Source organism: Triticum aestivum, chromosome 6D, assembly GCF_018294505.1.
Source record: "Triticum aestivum cultivar Chinese Spring chromosome 6D, IWGSC CS RefSeq v2.1, whole genome shotgun sequence".
In the NCBI taxonomy this organism is placed as follows: domain Eukaryota; kingdom Viridiplantae; phylum Streptophyta; class Magnoliopsida; order Poales; family Poaceae; genus Triticum; species Triticum aestivum.
Window position 1 is genome coordinate 402,386,696 of NC_057811.1, and position 23,365 is coordinate 402,410,060.

General features: G+C 43.9%; 1 protein-coding gene across 1 annotated transcript; it reads left to right on the top strand.

Moving 5' to 3' along the window:
* Window positions 1–15,496: 15,496 nt before the first annotated feature.
* Window positions 15,497–16,568, top strand: LOC123141746 (E3 ubiquitin-protein ligase ATL23). Its single transcript, XM_044560822.1, has one exon. It carries the CDS (start codon window positions 15,883–15,885, stop codon window positions 16,348–16,350), a length of 468 nt encoding a protein of 155 aa, XP_044416757.1. The 5' UTR covers window positions 15,497–15,882; the 3' UTR covers window positions 16,351–16,568.
* Window positions 16,569–23,365: the final 6,797 nt, after the last annotated feature.

Genomic DNA, 23,365 nt, shown 5'->3' on the forward strand with positions numbered 1-23,365 from the left:
GTACCTGATCCACCACCGATAAGGAAGGCCATCCCTTGATCCCTAAGCTTATGTTTGATGATCATCTGTAGAAGAAAAAAGTGCATCTTTCATTTCCTGGAAAGCAAGTTGCCAGAAGCATGCCAAATAAACTGAAAACAAACTTGCAGGATCCACATGACCTCATAATCAATAAGGTACCCCAGCAATTACCCTACCTCTGGCCAATTTCAATGTTGCGCAGCCGCTGATAGACTGTACTTGGGACTGACACATCTTTGACCGAGCAGAGGAAAGCATCTGCCTGCAATTTGTTACATTATGAGGTTCATGCGACTGTTTTAAAGCAAATTACAGACTTCAAGACAATTTACCTGGCAAATTAGTTGTCCACCAAAGTTCGCTAGATATATCTGTATTCTGTAACAAAATGCGACTGTTCAGAATTTTCTATTAATTTGTACAGAAGATCAGAGTGCAGCTCATACAAAAGTGTCTTCCAGTCAGAAAAGAATTGGTAAATAACAAAATTCCAATGTCAATTAATGTGCCAATGATTTCGGTGTTAATTTTGTTTGGAAGGTTAAAAGTTTACCCTGCAACCTATTGAACTGTAGTAAGAGACTAATAAAAGAATCTGTAGTAATCACATGCAAAGTGGTGTTTGATAATGTTGCATGAACAACAAAGAGAAGTGGTCCCCCCCAACACACTAACTTCCATGGCCAATAGAAAATGCAGCGGGGATAGGTCATATAGTCAACTCTCAAGTCTCTACCATGACAAACATAACTCAAGAATTTTATACGGATAACTTTGCTAACCTTCAAAAGCCTTTAGCAAAGCCCCAATAGATATAAAGTTGCCCCGATCCTTCTCACCAACCTGAAGAATCTAGACACCATGAAGAAGATGAAACTTAGTGTGCTTTCAGTTGAGATATTACATTTGGAAAAGAAGTAAATGATATTAGAAATGCAAGATACAAGCCTTATATGACAACCATCTCATCCAAAAACTGAAAAAACGTAAAATGCCACAACATTATACTTACTAGACAACATGCACACAATTCACACAGGTTATGCAATCATGATTTATATATATTCTGCCTAGAGGTCGTCGAATGCCCAAACACCGCAAAAATCTCTACCTTCACCTTACTGGACAACAACCACATCTACCCATAGAAAGAACATAAGTACCAGACTGAAACTATGGGCGATATCAAAATAATTGCATGATAGGCAACGGATCAAATACCTGTGATACACTCGGGCATATTTATAGGCCTAGGAAGCTGACTAACTGGTGTCGGGGCATAACTGCAGAAAGGAGACTCTGCTTCTAGATCATCCCTCCAAACAACAATCGTGTACCTTTTGAACCTGATCATGTACTGTGACTCTCCACTGGCCACAAGACATATTTCTTGCTGAAGACTAAGAATTTGCGGATACCATAGACCCTGCCTTCTTGAACACATCCATAAACTGGTGCACAAATTTTTCAGGGATGTTTGCATACCTATGGTTACCCTGCTGAGAAAAGAACATGGGTCAGAAGAGGAGACAAAGGCATCCAAAAAGCAACGGAATGGCCAAAATGATAGACCAGGCCGAGGAATCTAGGTACCTTAGCGTCAAGTGTAACCATATCTCTGTGTGCTTGCTAGGCCCATTATCAGTTCCACCGCAGTGATGCCAAAGACGTGACACATACCCACAGGAATGCTTGAGCGAGTTACCGGGATGGAGTTCAGACAGTGCATTGAATGCCATCTACAACAAATAGTTAGAATTAATCATCAGGAAAGGAATAATCAGGAGAGGACATAACAACCTCAAAAAGAAAAACTACCATCAGATATATGAAAGAGAGAAAGATTACATGCAATTAGCATGATGAGGACAGGGTATGGAGATACACCCCCTCTCCCTACACCCAATCATTTATTATTCGGACGAAAGTACCATCCCAAACGGCAAAAGAAGACGAATCAATTATCTCGTTTTATGATTATACCAAAAGGATATGTACAGATGAAGGCAGCTGAACCAGAAACTAATAAAAAGGTCAACACAATGCAAAATATAACACCACAATGGTACACTGATATCTCAAAAGTCCCTAAGGGTAAACGATATTTTGAGTTTCAGTAGTACAATCTATATTTTCATCTTCAGTAAGTATTTTTTAGCAATTCTCTTGATGTACATGAGACAAAACAACGTATAGTTGCCCATGACTAAACACACAATTCTTTAGATATATATCGAAGATATCTACATTTTTTAATAGTCCCAGGATTAATTAACCATGGAAAACAAAGGGAAATTCTCCTAACAGAACCTCCTTGATTCTCCTAAAACTAAGTGTTGAAACGAATAGGAGGCTAAACCGCCTAAACACACACACACACACACACACACACACACACACACACACGTGCGCGCGCGCATACATCAGACATCTCTATAGAACCAATTCAGGTAGATCAAGAAAATGCAAAGCCGAATAGCATGACATATATAGAATTGTAGATTAGTATCTAGTATAACCAGAAAAGTTGAAGAGCATCCAAACACACAAACACCTTATACCAAATTCAGGCACATCAAGAAAATCAACAGTTGAATACAGTCTCAATCTCAATTACCCATCTAGTAGCTATAACAAAATATAAAAACAACTAACCATTGCTGGAAGCAAGCCACTTACCAAACCATCAAATAAAACAACTCCCAGAAGGTACATGTTTAGCCAATTAACAACTCCCAAGGCCCACTTCTCGAGACAATAAATCAGCTTGACCGCAAGCTCCTACAATTATAATATTCAGCATAAGCCAGTGCCCAATGCTAATTGAAACTAAATGACATCTGCCTACGTCGTGTTTACTAGGGGCAATGTGGTCGAGCAGCAAGGCCAGGTCGAGCAGCAAAGAACAACATCACGTTCTTCCTGTACAATCCAGTATAGGCTGGCCAATCTAGCTCTTCCACTTAATAAACCCAAGAAAGCCCGAGACCTACATCAAAATTTTCTTTCATACACATGCAAGGGTCATCCCTATATAGCAGTTTCTTCTACTGATAATCCCTATCTATCAAACGCCTCCTCCCATAAATAAATGCAGCAGGGCTCACCAATCAATCAAGCAAATGGAAGAACATGCTGCACCAAAGAGGACTGCTTTTTAGGGGAGCCATACACGCATAAAACCTAATAAGTAAAATAAATAAGGTGGATAAATTGGCTAACTGAACACCCAAATATAAGCATACTGATCAGGTTACGAACCTAGAGCAGCAAAACCATGTGAAATCAATAAAAGATTAAATTACTGGAGATAAAACAAGGTAATGAAAACCAAAAGATGAACAATATCCAGAAAAGAAGATGATAGAAAATCAACACCAATTATTATAACGAAAGGTCAAATATACGGATGGTCAAAGAAACCATCTTGTTAATTTAAGAAAAAACAATGAAAACAACCTGCAGGAAGATAAGATCATTTCCTTGGTATATCTTGGTAAAACACAAAGGGTGAAATGTTGAGATGCAATAAATGTACTCAACTTTATCATAGAAGGTATAGCAATATATAAGAAATGGGCAGTAGCAGATTCACAAAACAGCAATCATAAAGATACACCTTTTTAAAAGAGATAGAAGTATACCTGCAATGTGGTCGTGGTGAACCTCAAAGATAAAGAATCGCTAACCAATTAGCCTTGCAAGCTCGTGATCTGCAATCTCTTTTCCTCCCGCATAACATGACCATGTGATCCATGTAGAAACAAAGGAGCAGATGAAGATCATGTTTATATTTTTATATCCAACATACAAACAAACACCCCTCTTACTTGGAACCTAGCTATACCACTAATTCCAAACAAGCCAGCCTTTCATGCACAAAGGAACAAGACCACCAGCATTCCATGCACAAAGAAACAAAGGGCATAGAGGTACACTCCACAAAACAAGCAAAGAGAATAATACTCCTGCCTTTACCAGAATCAAGACAAGAAAAAAGGCCATCATTGGCTAGCCCTGCACCTAACCCTGGAAATGAAGAGGAGTGGAAAGGAGGAGGAGAAAAGGGCTTGATCTGCAGAACCAAATCACACCCCTGTAGCTGCCGTCGTTGGTGATGGTCGCTGCTGCCGTCCGAGGCTAGGGGTCGCTGCTGGACGCGTGCGTGCACCTGTGTACCAAAAGCAGCAGCAACATGAGGGGAGGGGAAGGGCCAAAAACAGCAGCAACATGAGGGGAAGGGAGGGGCCAAGAGCACCTTGACCAGCAGCAGCAATGCTAGGGTTAGGGTTGGAGCAGGGGGGAAGGGCGGCGTCTCGAGCAGGCCATGGCGTGAGCACACTCAGAGGCCGAGGTCGGACGATGGCGCCGGCGGATCTGCGAGCCCTTGGCTGTCGCCGAACCTGCTCGCTCTCCCTCTTCTCTCCCCTTCCTTTTTGATGACGGGAGGGGGGAGGTTGCAGGCGGCGTGGCGCGAGGGAGACGAGGAGAGAGGTCCACCGCGGCGTGGTTTGAGGGGCATCGGCGATGTGGGCAGCGAGGACTGAGGGAGGGACAGGGAGAGGAGAGGGCGGGGCGATGCGGGCGGGGCGGCGAGGACTGAGGGAGGGAGAAGGAGAGGAGAGGGTGGGGCGATGCGGGCAGGGCAACGAGGACGAGGGAGGGGGCGCGAGTGCGGGCTGTGGAGCGGCTAGGTCATCTCCACACGGGTTGTCGCCTTTTATACACCCCTAGGCAAAATTACGAAAATGCCCTCCACAGCCACCCAATTTTACAGGCGATGGCACGAAACGGGGGTAACTATTCATTCCTATAGTGCTCATCCCAGATCCGACGGACGAGCTCTTCCACGCGGTGGATCCGACGGCGGGAAACGCATCAAGCGAACGCAACGGACGGCCAGATTCGTCTGAGCTCTCAGGAGCCTTGTAGGAACATTGGTCTCTTATTTCTGGATTAGGTACAGATATATCATTTACTTTTTGCTAAAAGGGACTGTCTTATTATTAACTGTTGTGGTCTTCACTAATATACCTAGTTGGCATTGCATGCGTACTAGCTATGTTACTCCCACTATGACTAGTTTTAGGGCATCTCCAAATCCCACTCTCAAACTACCTGCATCCGTCTGGACCGCGCTGTCTGGTCACGAAAACCACCAACGCAGTCCTATATTGGTCCGAAGCGCGGTCTGATACGTCTCCAACGTATCTATAATTTTTGATTGTTTCATGCTATTATATTATCTGTTTTGGATGTTTTATATGCATTAATATGCTATTTGTATTATTTTTGTGACTAACTTATTAACCTAGATCCCACTGCCAGTTTCTGTTTTTTCATTGTTTTTGAGTTAAAAAAAGGAATATCAAACGGAGTCCAAACAGAATAAAACTTCCGCGATGATTTTTCTTGGATCAGAAGACACACGTAGGACTTGGAGTCCAAGTCAGAGAAGCCCCAAGGAGCAGACAAGCCAGGGGCGCGCCCCTAGGGCTTATGGGCCCCTCGGAGACCCCCTGACCTCCTACCTTGGCCTATAAATTCAGAAATATTCCCAAAACCCTAGAAGCATCCACGAAAACACTTTTCCACCGCCGCAGGTCTCTGACCTCGTGAGATCCCATCTGGAGGCCTTTTCCGGTACTCTGCCGGAGGGGGATTCGATCACGGAGGGCATCTACATCAACCTTGCTGCCCTTCCGATGATGCGTGAGTAGTTTACCTCAGACCTACGGGTCCATAGGTAGTAGCTAGATGGCTTCTTCTCTCTCTTTGATCTTCAATACAATGTTCTCCTCGATGTTCTTGGAGTTCTATCTGATGTAATCTTCTTTTGCGATGAGTTTGTCGAGAGTCGATGAATTGTGGATTTATGATGAGATTACCTATGAATATTATTTGAGTCTTCTCTGAATTCTTATATGCATGATTTGATATCTTTGCATTTCTTTTCGAATTATTGGTTTGGTTTGGCCAACTAGATTGGTAGTTCTTGCAATGGGAGTGGTGCTTAGTTTTTGGTTCAATCTTGCGGTGTCCTTACCCAGTGACAGTAGGGGTAGCCAGGCACGTATTGTATTGTTGCCATCAAGGATAAAAAGATGGGGTTTATATAATATTGCTTGAGTTTATCCCTCTACATCATGTCATCTTGCTTAAAGCGTTACTCTGTTTTATGAACTTAATACTCTAGATGCATGCAGGAGTCGGTCGATGTGTGGAGTAATACTAGTAGATGCAGAATCGTTTCGGTCTACTTGTCACGGACATGATGCCTATATTCATGATCATTGCCTTAGATATCATCATAACTTTGCGCTTTTCTATGAATTGCTCAACAGTAATTTGTTCACACACCGTTCGCTTTCTTCAAGAGAGAAGCCTCTAGTGAAACCTATGGGCCCCGGGTCTATTTTCCATCTATTATTTTCAGATTTATAAAACAAAAAATACAAAAATACCTCGCCGAGTTTTATTTACTTTTATTTGTTTTACATCTATCTATTAGATCTCACTCTTGTTTGTGACCGTGAAGGGATTGACAACCCCTTTTTCGCGTTGTGTGCAAATGTTTGTTAGTTTGTGCAGGTGCATAGATTGGAGACTTGCTTGTGGCTCCTACTGGATTGATACCTTGGTTCTCAACTGAGGGAAATACTTATCTCTGCTTTGCTGCATCACCCTTTCATCTTCAAGGGAAAAATCAATGCAAGCTCAAGAAGTAGCAGGAAGAATTTTCGGGGTCGTTGCCGGGGAGGTTCTACATCAAGCCTACCAAGTACTTGTCATAAACTCTCATCTCTTGCACTTACATTATTTGCCATTTTCCTCTCGTTTTCATCTCCCCCACTTCTAAAACGTTTTCAGAAAAACACAAAAAAATTTGCCTTTTTATTTGCTCCTTTTCCGTTCGTCTTTTTGTTTGCTTGTGTGCTAGATCGCTTGCTTTGTCACAACGACTCAAGAAAATACTAAGTTGTATGACTTTTCCAACACTAATAATAATGATTTTATTAGTACCCCGATTGCTCCCGCCACTAGTGCGGAATCTTATGAAATTAATGCCGCTTTGTTGAATCTTGTTATGAAAGAAAAAAAATCGGTAGTCCTAATGAAGATGCTGCATCCCATCTAAATACTTTCGTTGAATTATGTGATATGCAAATGAAAAAAAGATGTGGATAATGATATTGTGAAATTGAAGCTATTTCCGTTCTCACTACGAGATCGTGCTAAAACTTGATTTTCATCTTTGCCTAAAAACAGTATTGATTCATGGAATAAGTGTAAAGATGCTTTTATTTCCAAGTATTTTTCTCCTGCTAAGATCATCTCTCTTAGGAACGATACAATGAATTTTAAGCAACTGGATCATGATTATGTTGCACAATCTTGGGTGAGGATGAAATTGATGATAAGAAATTGCGCTACTCATAGTTCAAGTTTATGGATGATCATACAAAAAATTTATGCCGGATTGAACATTGCATCTAGAAATCTTTTAGATTCCACTGCGGGAGGTACTTTTATGAAAATCATATTGGGAGAAGCTACTAAACTCCTAGATAATATTATGGTAAATTATTCTCAATGGCATACCGAAAGATCATCTACTAGTAAAAAGGTGCATGCGATTGAAGAAATAAATGTTTTGAGTGGAAAGATGGATGATCTTATGAAATTAATTGCTAGCAAGGGTGCTCCTATAGATCCTAAAGATATGCCTTTGTCTAATTTTCTTGAGAATAATAATGAATCTATGGATGTGAATTTTGTTGGTAGGAACAATTTTGGTAATAACGCGTATAGAGGTAATTTCAACCCTTGGCCGTTTCCTAGTAATTCCTCTAATAATTATGGTAATTCCTACAACAATTCTTATGGAAATGATAATAAGATTCCCTCTGACCTAGAGAGTACAATTAAAGAATTTTTAAATTCTCAAAAGATTTTCAATGCTATGGTAGAGGAAAAATTGTTTAAGATTGATGATTTGGCTAGGAATGTTGATAGAATTTCTCATGAGATTGATTCTTTGAAAATTAGATCTATGTCACCAAAGCATGATATTAATGAGTCTCTGGAAGTTATGCAAATTTCTATTAGTGAGAGTAAAGAGAGAGCGGCTAGATTGCGTGCTAAAAGAGAATTGCTAGAAAAAACGCGTTATTCTAGTTTTGTGATAATAATGATGAAGATCTTAAGATGCTTGGCTTGACTCCTATTGAATCTTTGTTTGCTAATATAAATCTTCATAAAGAAGGGACTGGTGATGAGTCAACTTTAGATGAAAGGCGTCCCGATAATTTGGAGAGTAAAGATCTTAGTGAAAAAATTGATAAAAGTGGGATTGGAGAGTTCAAAACTTTAGCTAGTGATCAACCCACTATTTTGGATTTCAAGGATTTTAATTATGATAGTTGTTCTTTGATAGATTGTATTTCCTGCAATCCATGTAAAATTCTCCTCATGCTTATAATCAAAATAAGGCTTTTACGAAACATATTGTTGATGCTATGATGAAATCTTTTGAAGAAAAACTTGAGTTGGAAGTTTCAATCCCTAGAAAGCTTTACGATGATTGGTAACCTACTATTAAAATCAAGATTAAAGATTATGAGTGTAATTCTTTACGTGATTTGGGTGCTAGTGTTTCAACGATTCCAAAAACTTTATGTGATGTGCTAAGTTTTCATGAACTTGATGATTGTTCTTTGAATTTGCATCTAGCGGATTCCACTTTTAAAAAGCCTATGCGAAGGATTGATGATGTTCTTATTGTTCCAAATAGGAATTATGTGCCCGTAGATTTTATTGTTCTTGATATAGATTGCAATCCAACATGCCCTATTATTCTAGGTAGACCTTTCCTTAGAACGATTGGTGCAATTATTGATATGAAAGAAGGAAACATTAGATTCCAATTTCCATTAAGGAAGGGCATGGAAAACTTTCCAATAAAAAAAATTAGGTTACCATATGAATCTATTATGAGGGCTACTTATGGTATGAATACCAAAGATGACAATACCTAGATCGTTGCTTTTTGCCTAGCTAGTGGCGTTAAACAATAGCGCTTGTTGGGAGGCAACCCAATTTTATTTTTTCTTGATTTTTTGTTCCAGTTTTTGAATAAATATATCATCTAGCCTCTGGTTAGATGTGTTTTCAAGTTTCAATTTGGTGTTTGTGCCAAGTAAGACCTTTGGGATAGTTTGGAAGATTGTTGATTTGATCTCGCTGAAAAATATAAACTTTTGTGCCCAGTAAAATAATTTTTGAAAATCACAGAAGCATGATTTTGATCTGATTTTTTTTACAAAAGATTGATATACAAACTTACCAGGTTGTCCTAATTGTTCAGAATTTTTGGAGTTACAGAAGTATGCGGAATACTGATTAGTACAGACTGTTCTTTTTAGACAGATTCTGTTTTCATTGTGTTATTTGCCTATTTTGATGAATATATGGGTAGTATCGGGGGGTATGAACCATGGAGAAGTTGGAATACACTAGATATTACACCAATATAAAATTAGAATGAGTTCACAATAGTACCTAAAAGTGGTGATTTGCTTTAGTATACTAACGGATCTCATAAGTTTTCTGTTGAGTTTTGTGTTGTGAAGTTTTCAAGTTTTGGGTAAAGATTTGATGGACTATGGAATAAGGAGTGGCGAGAGCCTAAGCTTGGGGATGCCCAAGGCACCCCAAGGTAATATTCAAGGAAAACCAAGCATCTAAGCTTGGGGATGCCCCGTATGGCATCCCCTCTTTCGTCTTCAATCCATCGGTAAATTTACTTGAGGCTATATTTTTATTCACCACATGATATGTGTTTTGCTTGGAGCGTCTTGTATGTCTTGAGTCTTTGCTTTTTAGTTTGCCACAATCATCCTTGCTGTACACACCTTTTGAGAGGGACATGCATTAATCGTGAATTTATTAGAATACTCTTTGTGCTTCACTTATATCTTTTGAGCTAGGGTAGTTGCTCTAGTCCTTCACTTATATCTTTTTGAGCACGGGCGGTGATGTTATTTTGGAGAAATTGATGAACTCTCATGCTTCAATTATATTATTTTGAGAGTCTCTAAACAGCATGGTAATTTTCTTAGGTTGTGAATTTATTCCTAACATGATAGGCATCCGAAGGAGATATAATAAAAACTTTCATAAAGAGCATTGAATATATGAAAAGTTTGATTCCTTGTATTTGTTTTGAGATATGAAGTTGGTGATATTAGAGTCACGCTAGTAGTAAATCGTGGAGTCAAAGAAATAATTGCATTAAGGTTTGTGATTACCATAGCATGCACGTATGGTCTTCTAGTTATGTGACGAAGTTGGAGCGCAATTTATTCTTGATTGTCTTCCTTTGTGTGAAAGTCGGGAGCGCGCGATGGTTAACTCCTACCAACCTCTCCCCTAGGAGTATGCGTAGTAGTACTTTGCTTCAAGGGCTAATAGATTTTTTGCAATAAATATGTGAGTTCTTTATGACTAATGTTGAGTCCATGGATTATACGCACTCTCACCCTTCCACATTTGCTAGCCACTCTAGTACCCCGCAACTTTCGCCGGTGCATTAAACCCACCTTATACCCTCCCTCAAAACAGCCACCATACCTACCTATTATGGCATTTTCATAGCCATTCCGAGATATATTTGCCATGTAACTCCACCGTTCCGTCGTTATGAGTTTGAGTTTACCTTGAGTTGTAATTTTGAGTTGTAAGTAAATAAAAGTATAATGATCATCATTATTAGAACATTGTCCCATGCGAGGTTATAAAAAAAGAGGCCAAAAGAGCCCAAATAAAAGAGGCCAAAGTGCCCAACATAAAAAAAAGAGAAAATAGTCTAAAAAGGAGTCTATAAAAAAAAGAAAAAAAGAGAGAAAAAGAGAGAAGGGACAATGCTACTATCGTTTTCCACACTTGTGCTTCAAAGTAGCATCATGTTCTTCATGATAGAGAGTCTCCTATTTTGTCACTTTCATATACTACTAGTGGGATTTTTTATAGAACTTGGCTTGTATATTCCAACGATCGACTTCCTCAAATGCCCTAGGTCTTCATGAGCAAGCAAGTTGATGCACACCCACTAGTTTTCTTTTGAGCTTTCATACACTTATAGCTCTAGTGCATCTGTTACATGGCAATCTCTATTCACTCACATTGATATCAATTGATGGACATCTCCATAGTCCATTGATTTGCCTAGTTGATGTGAGACTTTCTCCCTTATTTTGTCTACTACCACTTTCTATTCCACCCATAATGTTATGTCCATGGCTCACGCTCATGTATTGCGTGAAGAGTTGAAAAAGCTGAAGCGTGTTAAAAAGTATGAGACAATTGCTTGGCTGACACCGGGGTGGGCATGAATTATACTTTGTGTTGAGAAGAGGGAGCATAACAAGACTATATGATTTTATAGGGATAACTTTCTTTAGCCATGTTATATATGAAGCTCCATGATTTTGCTTTCTAGTATGCTTGAAGTATTATTGTTTTTATGTCAATGAACTTTTGTTTTGAATCATACGGGTCTGAATATTCATGCCAAATAAAATATATTACATTACTAAGTATGTTGGGTAGCATTCCACATCAAAAATTCTGATTTTATCATTTACCTACTCGAGGACGAGCAGAAATTAAGCTTGGGGATCCTTGATACGTCTCCAACGTATCTACAATTTTTTATTGTTCCATGCTATTATATTATCTGTTTTGGATATTTTATATGCATTAATATGCTATTTTATATTATTTTGGGGACTAACTTATTAACCTAGAGCCCAGTGCCAGTTTCTATTTTTCCCTTGTTTTTGAGTTTTTCAGAAACGGAATATCAAACGGAATAAAACTTTCGCGATGATTTTTCTTCGACCAGAAGACACACGTAGGACTTGGAGTCCAAGTCAGGGAAGCCCCGAGGAGACGACAAGCCAGGGGGCGCCCCTAGGGCTTGTGGGCCCCTCGGAGACCCCCTGACCTCCTACCTTGGCCTATAAATTCAGAAATATTCCCAAAACCCTAGAAGCATCCACGAAAACACTTTCCCACTGCCGCTGGTCTCTGACCTCGTGAGATCCCATCTGGAGGCCTTTTGGTACTCTGCCGGAGGGGGATTCGATCACGGAGGGCATCCACATCAACCTTGCTGCCCTTCCGATGATGCGTGAGTAGTTTACCTCAGACCTACGGGTCCATAGCTAGTAGCCAGATTGCTTCTTCTCTCTCTTTGATCTTCAATACAATGTTCTCCTCGATGTTCTTGGAGTTCTATCCGATGTAATATTCTTTTGCGGTGTGTTTGTCGAGATCCGATGAATTGTGGATTTATGATCAGATTATCTATAAATATTATTTGAGTCTTCTCTGAATTATTATATGCATGATTTGATATCTTTGTATTTCTCTTCGAATTATTGGTTTGGTTTGGCCAACTAGATTGGTAGTTCTTGCAATGGGAGTGGTGCTTAGTTTTTGGTTCAATCTTGCGGTGTCCTCACCCAGTGACAGTAGGGATAGCGAGGCACATATTGTATTGTTGCCATCAAGGATAAAAATATGGGGTTTATATCATATTGCTTGAGTTTATCCCTCTACATCATGTCATCTTGCTTAAAGCGTTACTATGTTCTTATGGACTTAATACTGTAGATGCAGGCATGAGTCGGTCGAGTAATAGTAGTAGATGCAGAATCGTTTCGGTCTACTTGTCACGGACGTGATGCCTATTTTCATGATCATTGCCTTAGATATCGTCATAACTTTGTGCTTTTCTATCAATTGCTCGACAGTAATTTGTTCACCCACCGTTTGCTTTCTTCGAGAGAGAAGCCTCTAGTGAAACCTATGCCCCCCGTGTCTATTTTCCATCTATTATTTTTAGATCTATAAAACCAAAAATACAAAAATACCTTGCTGAGTTGTATTTACTTTTATTTGTTTTACATCTATCTATTAGATCTCACTCTTGTTCGTGGCCGTGAAGGGATTGACAACCCCTTTTTCGCGTTGTGTGCAAGTGTTTGTTAGTTTGTGCAGGTGCATAGATTGGAGACTTGCTTATGGCTCCTATTGGATTGATACTTTGGTTCTCAACTGAGAGAAATACTTATCTCTGCTTTGCTGCATCACTATTTCCTCTTCAAGGAAAAAATCAACGCAAGCTCAAAAAGTAGCACGGTCCGGACGTACTATCTCTCATAAACCGAAGACAAATATTGGGGGCTTTACGGGCGTCCGAACAATACCCACGCCCCCTTCTAACCACCCTGGCCCACCCAAACCCCCTCCCTCGCCCATGCACGCTTCCCGCCCAAAACGTCAGCGCAACTCCAGAGCGTCAGTGCCCGCAATCATGGTCGGCCAGAGCGAACGCAACCGCTTACTAGCACTGGCATTGAAGCGGCGCGCCGGCCGAGAGAGTGCCGCCCGCGCCGCTTCCCACTGCAGGCGACTACTTCGCGTTCAAACCACACGGCGGCCAGCCACCTGTCCGTCTGTCGCCCACATTAATGGCACGCAGTTGCCGAGGCGGCTACTCTGACACTACCCGTCCGTCCCTCCACGGCCCACCATTCTATATAAACCGCGTCCCTGGGATAAGCGCATTCATCCACCTCCGATCCCTCTCTGCACCACTCCCACCATGGATTCCTCCCGCGTCAAAGCTCTCTGGGACGGGCTGACGCTGGACCAAAAGAGGAGATGACCGTCATTGCTGCCGAAGGATGACAACGTCTCAATGGAGGACGCGGGCGGCGACGAGTCGCGCCACCCTCCTCCTCTGTGCCACCCTTGCCGGTGCATTACACCATGACCATCGGCGAGGCCCATGCCCATTACTTGGACATGGCGCGGGAGGAGCGGGAGGAGTAGTTCCGGGAGGCGCGTTTCGACGCCGCCCCCACAACCAGCAGCTCCTCCAGGAGAACCTTCAGGCAGACGAGCAGCTCGCCGCCGGCAGGTCGATCGCGCTGGATGTGGACCTGATGCAGCAGGCGGCGTTGCTCGACTCCTACCGCTCTGCCTTGCCGCTGGGGGTATCGCCAGCGGGCGTCGAAACTGGCGGCTGCCTACAAGGAGGGCAACGAGGCTGGTGAGGCGGTGTTCGGCGAGACCGACGAGGAGGAGGAGGAGGACATCGTCGGCTCCGTCGAGGCCGCGCCCCGCCGCCATGACCACGAAGTCGGCACATCCGTGGGCGCCGCTGGCAGCGAGGAAGAGTAGTGCACGGTAGGTCTCCGCCGCTCGGGTCCCAAGAAAGCTACCGCTCCTCTCCTCTTGTTGAAGTCAAGCTTGGTGGGCTAATCTTTGGCGGCCGTTTAGTCGCTTGGCGGTGATGTGGAGGCGGACAGCTTCACTTTCTGGGTCTCCGGAGGCGGAGGTTACGGAGGCAGAACTGGAGAGGGTCGAGGCGGAACTAAAGAAAGTAAAGATTCAGTTCTCGGGGCTCATGGCCGGTCATGAGGAACGGGCGCCGGCGATCATAGATTAGGTGTATTAATTATACCTCCAGAGCCGGACGAGCACCGCTTGGTTGATGTAAATGTAATGAAATCTGTCATGTTTATATGAAATCCGGCCGTGTTTGAACGAATTCGAATTGGTGACCTGATTTATGTGGGCACCGTTAAATGGCGGTCTCTCGCATCCATGTCCGCGAACTTGTCCCCCTGTCCACGGTCGGATGTGGGAGGAAATTTACGGGCGGAATAGCTCCACACACGACCTTTTATGTACGACAGGTGGGCGATAGTAGGATCAGACGGTCCTTAGTTACGTAGGGATTTAATCTAACGATTATTAACCAATGTCGTGCATGCGTCGGCTGAAAAACATCAGCTGCGTAGCATTGCTCATTTACGGGTCGCCGTTGAAGATGCCCTTAGTGGCCTACATGTATTTTCACTACCACTTTCACACAAGTCTCTACAGTGTTTTTATGTCAGTTTATACAACGATTCTACATGAATGTGTAATGCAACTTACGGAGTCTACTTCATTTCACAGTGGTTTTTACATTAAATTTAATTATATGTTTTTCACACTAATATGTACTACATTTGGAGGATAATGCATTTTACACTAGTTTTTACTTTTTTTTGTGGCCTCATTAAGCCAACCATAGTTACCGCTACGTGTCCGAAAGACAAACCAAACCACCTTGTCATTTGTCTAACACGTACTCCTTTTATCCGAAAAAACTTGTCCCTCAAATGAATGTATCTAATATCTAACATTAAGTTAGTGTTAAATACATTCATTCGAGAGACAAGTTTAGGACAAGATTTTTTTGGAGGGAGGGGGTAGCTGCAGCCGAAGTTCCAGATCGCGACCGTTGCAAGTTTATTCAGAACCTGGAGCTGGAAGCCACGCCACGCAGTCACATGAACCCAAATAAGGGATCGAAGAAAAACGATTAAACGAGCGTAGCTCGCACTCTCGCCAGTCCGGCATCCCACCGGCGCGTCCCTTTCTTTCCGGTAAACACCATTCACAACGTTGCTCTTGCTAACCGGTTAATCTAATCAGACGCTGCTTCCGCCCCGCAATGGAGACGATCTGATAAAGACACATGGAGGAGCGTACACAACGGCACATGATGTCGCTTTTAAGGACAGCGGTTTTGTCAAACTGAGGAACAAGATAAGCATGCAAATATATGGAAGATTGACGGAGAGATGCAGTATTGCAGTTGAGTGATTGACTTGTCTCCGAGAAGCAGTGAGAACTGGTTCGTTCTACTTGGCAACTTGCGTCTTGGATCGTCTGCCTACTTGTGTACAGCCTTTGCTTTAAACTCTACTCTCAGCGAAGATCAGTTTGCGCGTCTGCATGGCGCGGATGGCGGTCTCCGTGCTCTTCCTCATCGCCGGCGTCGTGCTCATGCTCGCGCTGCACGTCCTCGTCATCGTCTGGGCGGTCCGGCGGGGCGCCGTGCTGCGGCTGCGCGGCGCGGCGCGGGAGCGGGACCAGGAGCAGGCGGAAGCGGCGGGTCTGACGGCCGACGAGCTGGGCGAGCTGCCTTGCCAGGACTTCAAGGCCGCCGCCGCCGTGGGGACCGGCGCCGGCGAGTGCGCGGTGTGCCTGGAGGCGTTCCAGGGGGGCGACCGGTGCCGCGTTCTGCCGGGGTGCCACCATGGGTTCCATGCGCAGTGCGTGGACTCGTGGCTACGCCAGAGCCGCCGGTGCCCGGTGTGCCGCGCCGAGGTGGCCTGCCGCGGCAAGGCGGCCGACGCGGTGGTTGATGAGACCGCCACCTCGGAGATCGTCGCTGAAAGACTGGGAGGTGCAGATCGCTAGTGGATTTTGTTTGACCGAGACTCGTGTGCCGTCGTTGATTAGCTTGTGATTTTTTTAGTAAGATTAGCTTGTGATTGTACATACAAGTAATCCATCTAGCATTTGGAGTCGTCCTTTGTGATTTTTCTGATTTCATTCATTCCATACATAGATTTCCTGTTTGATATATAATACCAGAATAGCTAGCTAAATATTTTTCTATTTGAAAAGAAGGATTACCCGGGGCTCTTCATTGCAATGATGCATGTAGCCATATTATTAAACGAAGCCTCCAACAAATACGTAGTGCGGTACAAAATCTTGAAAAAAGTTCTTTTTCAGATGAAAAAGAGTTAAAAAGATAATAAGGCCACAACCGGCAGAAATAAGACTAGATAACAAGTACTAATGCTGACACTTATTTTAGAACGGAGGGAGTATTTACTTAGTGAGGAAGAAGTAGTAGGCCGGGTGGAGCTTCCTTAGGGCATTTCTAACCGATACCCTATAATCAGTTAGTGGAGTAAAATTTCGATTTTACTCCACTAACCGGCACCTAGCCGATCCCCTATCTGCGGTTAGTGGAGTAAATTTTTACTCCGGCCCCAAAAGTTTCCCTATTTTACTCCATCGATACGCGGTCGAGTGAAATTCTGCGGCTCTCTCTCGCGTCTGTGCTTCCACTGCATCTTCGCCGGCGCGCCTCCTGCCGGTCCCCCGCCGCTCCGCCGTGTCCATCCCTTGCCCTCCGCCGCCGTTCTGCCTGCCGGCCAGCCCGTTTGGCCCCATCGCCGTTGCCGAAATCAAGGTGAAACGCCGCCGTCGTCGTCATCCCTTACCCTTCGCCGCCGTTCTGCCCGTCGACCAGCCCGTTTGGCCCCATCGCCGTCACCGGAATCAAGGTGAAATGTCGCCGCCGTCACCATTGTTGATTATCTGTTTTCTTTCGAGTTTCTTCTTTTTCTAGCTCCCGCCGCATCTCACCTTGCTTGCGCACCGCTGCAGGTCATCCGCCGCTCGCTGGTTCAGTCTAAACCACGCCGGACGGCTTTTGCACCACCACCGCACCCCAAGTGTTCGAAGAATTGCCTAGGTGAGTTTTTTTGTTTGTTTCTCTTTGAACCGAGCCGTTTGGATTCAACCGAACCGTTTGGATTGTTGATGAAGAGGTTGAGGGAGATGGCATCGGAGGACTCGTCGTCATCCGAAGAGGAGGAAGAAGACGACGATGACTTTGACACCTTTTAGGCTTGATTTTCACGATGATATTTGGCGGCCGAGGAGAGGATCAGAATTTGGACGCATACACATCAACCGTGATAGAGTGGAGGGCCATGCCAAGATCATGAGAGACTACTTTGATCCAAACCTAACCTATCAGGAGAAGTACTTTCGTCAACGCTTTCAGATGCACACAAGTCATTTTCTAACCATTGCAAAAGCCGTTGAGAGATATGATGACTGGTTCAAACTCCGGAGAAATGCATCTGGAGAGATCAGTGCAAGCCCTCTGATGAAATGCATTGGGGCTGTTCGAGTCTTGGCATATGGGTGTTATGTCGATGCAATTGATGACTATGTACGCATTGGCGAAGACACAATCTTGGAGGCTGTTCAAAGGTTCACCAAAGCAGTGGTCGCTGTCTTCGGCCCGGAGTACTTGAGAGCACCAACGGAGGAAGACACCCGGAGGCTGATGACTTGGAGTGAAGCAAGAGGATGACCAGGGATGCTTGGATCACTTGGATGTATGCACCGGAGATGGAAGAATTGTCCTGGAAGTTGTAAGGGTCAGTACAAAGGCCACGTCAACAATCCAACGATCATTCTTGAGGCAGTTGCATCGAAGCATCTTTGGATATGGCATTCATTCTTTTGTCTGCCTGGCTCTCACAATGACTTGAATGTGCTATCGAGATCACCTATGTTTTCAAGGCTTATAAAAGGTGAAGCTCCCACTTGCAACTACTTGGTCAATGGGCACAATTACTCGATGCGTTACTACCTTGCGGATGGCATCTATCCATCATATGGGCCACCTTGGTCAAAACAAATCTACGTCCAAAAGGTAACAAAAACACTCACTTTGCCCAATGTCAAGAAGCTGCAAGGAAAGATGTGGAAAGAGCCTTCGGTGTGCTTCAGAAGCGCTTTGCAATTGTTTGTGGCCCTACCGAGTACTGGAACTCCAAGGTTCTATGGTGGATCATGACTTGTTGCATCATATTGCATAACATGATCACTGAATACGAGAGAGATATTCCTTAGAACTTTTGGTACATCACCAACATGACTCCGGTTAGTCAGAGTATGATACAAACAGGATCTTGACATTCCTTGAGGCGCATTGCAAGATCGAGAACCGTCAAGTTCATACTCAGCTCCAACAAGATCTTGTTGAGCGTCATTGACAACGTCTAAGCGAGTCATAGTTGTTCTATGAAATGCTAGTTGCTACATTTGAACCATTCGGCGTGTTTAAATTTGGTTTGTAAACTTTGAATTCGGTTTGTAAACTATATTCGTAATTTGGTTGAACATTCAAATTTATGTTTAGTTTATATATGTGTGCCAATATGTAGTTGCAATTTATACTAGAATTGCAAAGTTTAGAATTTTTTTTACTCCGTTGTATTTAAAGGATCGGCTAGGTCTGGCCAAAACTTAGTGGATTATTTATACTCCACTAAGCCTTTTACTCCACTGATTGGTTAGAAATGCCCTCAGTGAGGTAGTGTATGCATCTAGACAGCAGTAGTTCAATTTGGTTTTTGCATGTACCAGAAACTGATGGAGCTGCATGAAGCTCTAATAAAAACTGCTAGAGCTGCATGGTCGGTAGAACACTAGAATCAGACGGTGGTCGCCATTGCTCGTGGCCGGCTGAAACAAAGGAAGCTCCTAGCAGAATTTTAGGAGGAGGCGGTCACAACTGCAATTTTCCTGCTGAACCGAGTCCCCACCGAAAGTCTGGCTGGCATGACACCAGTGGCGGAGCTTGAAAGAAAGAGTTGGGCGGCCCACACTGAAGAAGAGTAGAACTTAAAAAAAATTAAATCATGAGCACATGTTACAAGATGGAGAGAGCACATGTGTGTGTGTGTGTGTGTGTATAAATAAATGTTTCTGTTCCAAAAAGTCCGTTCAACCATGAAGAACTGTTAAGTTACTACGGCGATCCTTTTTGCTTCTAAAATCAACTCTCCCATCCTTTTTGCTTCTAAAATATGCGATGACATCTTCGTGGTTGTAGTTCTTCTGAATTCCACCCTCTACATAAACTAACATGTTATTAGCAAGATTTTCATCTTCCATATTATTGCCTAATCTTGTCTTAATAGTCTTCATACTATAAAATACATGTTCAACCCTCTGTGTAGAAACTAAAAGGGTAATGAACAAAAGAAGTAAATCGTGAATCAAATCATAGAAAACAGTAGGCCTTTTACTCTAACTCCCCTGCTTAACATGTTGCCGTGTTGGAGCCTTGGAATGGAGTTGGAGGTTTGGAGCAGAACAACCACAGGAATGGTTGGGAGGGAGCAGGTCATGCCGAGGCGAGATCTCGGCAGGCAGCACTGCGGTGGTTACTCCGCGAGATGGCGGGCAGCGCGCTGCGGTGGCCGATGCTCCCTGTCCACGACCGTCGGGTGCGGCTACATGCTGAAAGGATGGGATTTGGGGACGATGTGCCTATTTCGTGCGGTGCATGCATGAGACGAGGAGAGCAGGGGATGTTGTGCATGTGCGTGTGTCGGCTAGGTTAGGTAGACATATAGGTAAAAATATTTGGTCAAATTCCTGGGCGGGCCATGGCCCAGGTCGGCCCCTACAGAGCTCCGCCCCTGCATGACACCATTTGAGGCCTGGCATGGAAGGAAGCCCGATGTCCAGCACCTGCACACCTTTGGGTGTGGTGTACCTCAAGGAGGTGCGCCCGCAACTTCGCAAGCTTGATGACCACAGCTCCGCCATGGCCTTCATCGGCTACGACGAGCGCGTTAAGGGCTATCGCGCATACGATCCAGTGAACAAGCATGTCCATATCACCCGCGATGTCATCTTTGATGAAGAGGCCAACTGGGATTGAGCGACTGTCAGCTCAGATCCACCATCCAGCGACTTCATCATCACGAAGACCCAAGAAATTGCTCCTTCCACACCAAGTGCAGCTGTAGGGGGATCACCTTCCCTTGTTCCTGCACCATCTCCTGCTGTACAACCATCTCACCAAACCAATCTCCACCTGAGTTCGTGTCATCATTGCCCAATGAAAACGAGTGGCTGGACGCAGCTCATGATGACACACCGTTGCACTACCGTGACATTGCCAATGTGACCTTTAGCAACCCTGTTCTTGGACAGGCATCATGCGAGCTCGTCAATGACGCACTCTACCTTGTGTGTGAAGGAGAGCCAAGCTCCTTTCAACGGTTGCACCCATAAGCCATATGCTCCTTGGCTGTGTAGATGACCTGCAAAAAAATTGTAATGTTCTGTTTGTTTAAAATGACGTCGTCTCGGCAGTTCCATATTGCCCAAATTTATGCGCACATAGCTAAATGTAAGTCACCTGAAAATAGAATTTGAGTCGATTGATTTTCATAGGAAGGAGGCAGTCGCCGGTGGGAAGGAAGAAGGAGTTGCCACTCGCCGGAGAAGCTACGCCATGATCTAACTTAGGGTGGTAGGCTGCCCCATGATCTATCTAGGGTGCCAGGCTGACCCATGATCTTAGGGGTGTTGGGGATGGGGGTGCAGTTCACCGAAAAAAATGTTCATGGCCGAGGGTTAGAGGGATGGCTGGGGCGACGAAAGCACGACGGTGGGTGGCGGTTGTTGGAGGGCGGGGCGGCGAGGCCGGCGCAGCAACGCCAGCCACCGCGGACGGCGACAGCAGGCGGTCTGGCTGGTGGTAGCAAGCGGCGGGAGAAAGGAGACCGCGATCTATTTCTAGGAGGAAGAACGGTTGGAGGAAGAAGACATGAGTTGAACCATTCATTTTCTATCCAACGACTGAAATAGATCCCGGCAGATCGATTGACCCAGTTTAAGTTTTTAGGTGATTTGCACTTAGTCAGTCCCATATAATATTGTAGTTTCTAATAATGCAAAGAATGGTCCATGGGCTATGGGGAGTCAGGCGGTGCGGTAGCAACCCTTTGGATCACAAGACTAGCTAGGGTTACCAAACTCATATGGAGTCCTTTCCTATGCCCTTATTCCATAGGAATTTCAATATGAATTCAAACTTCATTTTAATTTTCCTTTGAAAAGTCCAATGCACTTCACTTTATTACTCTCTACCCTCTCCCATCGGTCCTCTAATGGTGTTTGTTTGTTGTGCACCATTTAAAGGCACATTTTGTAGAATTCCCCTATTTTTCGATAAAGGGCGTTTCTATTAGCTTAAAAATGTAGCATCAAGCAGATACAAAACTTGATAAACAACACTCGGTCTCTGCATAAAAAATTCCCCTATTTTCAAACCTATAGGATTCCATGGTACATGACATTACAACTTTACATTTTTCCTATTCCTGCGTTTTCACAATCCTGCAATCTTAAGGGACATGGAACTATTCCAAGGCAGGGCATTTGACTTCAGCCTTGATCTTGATGCCGAAGTATATTCCATAGTTGGAATCCTGACCCAACACCACGGCCGCTGCTACATGCTGGACTTGTTTATGGTTAAACATGTCAACCTAAGCATTATCTCACCAAATTTGCTAATCCAAGTCCACTCTTGAATGCATACCGTGTGATGTATTGCAATGGTTAAAGAACTTCATATATGACTAGATGAGTCTCCATCCGTACATGATGTGGCAGTACAAGTACTGTTTTATCCATCGAGATAGAATTTGTCAAAGCAAGCTTGAAAGACTTGTGAAGTGTGTGGAAACGGGAAACCTAGGAAAGGACAAAAAGAACATAGGATCAGGACAGTTTGACAAAAAGAATATGCTTCTTGATTCAGAAACTTAGAAAGTTAACTACTCCAAAGGCAAGTCACAATAAGGACCCTCCTGTTTAGGAGGCTCGACCATACACTTGCACTAAATTAAAGCTGTTCACTGTAAACTTGTATGCTAGTAACCACTACATGCAACTAGGCTGCAAAACCAGGGAGGTTTTCTGTTGACAAGGTACTTAGTAAAATAAACCATGTTTTTTAAGCATCAATATATTTTTTTGCGAGAAAATTTTCGATCTATTCATCCTGAATCATGGCAGTACAACGAATACCAGTAATAATAGGAATTACATCCAGATCCGTAGACCACCTAGCGACGACTACCATCACTGAAGCGAGCCGAAGGCGCGCCGTCGTCATTGCCCCTCCATTGCCGAAGTCGGGCACAACTTGTTGTAGTAGACAGTCGGAAAGTCGTCGTGCTAAGGCCCCATAGGACCAGCGCACCAGAACAACAACCGCCGCAGATGAAGAATAACGTAGATCAGAAAGATCCAATCCGAAGACACACGAACGTAGACGAACAACGACGAGACCCGAGCAGATCCACCAAAGATAGATCCGCCGGAGACACACCTCCACACGCCCACCAGCGGTGCTAGACGCACCACCGGAACGGGGACTAGGCGGGGAGACCTTTATTCCATCTTCAGAGAGCCGCCACCGTCTCGTCTTTCTGAGCAGTACACAAACCCTAGCAAAATTGAAATAAATGACTAAAAACGGAGGCTCTCGCCGGCCCTTGCCGAGATCCACCGCGCCCCCATGGCCCTATGGCCACTGGAGAGGAGGCGGACCTGCAACGCCGCCGCCGGCGGGAGGCAGAAACCCAAGCTTTTTTGTGGAGAGGAGGAGCGGCGGCTAGAAAGGTAATTTTCGCATGAGAATCAAAGCATCAATATTTATTTATACAGACAGGGATACATAATTAAGCGTCCATTATGTAGAAATGACTATCAGTGCTTAAAAAACTGATTTATTTTTCTAAACACTCTTATAAACACCTTGCACCGTACAAGGCCTAATAAGTTAATATGATAAGCACTGCCTATGAAA

Excerpts from the sequence above, each read along its gene's own strand:
- LOC123141746 (XM_044560822.1), top strand. The coding sequence starts at position 15,883 with ATGGCGCGGATGGCGGTCTCCGTGCTCTTCCTCATCGCCGGCGTCGTG.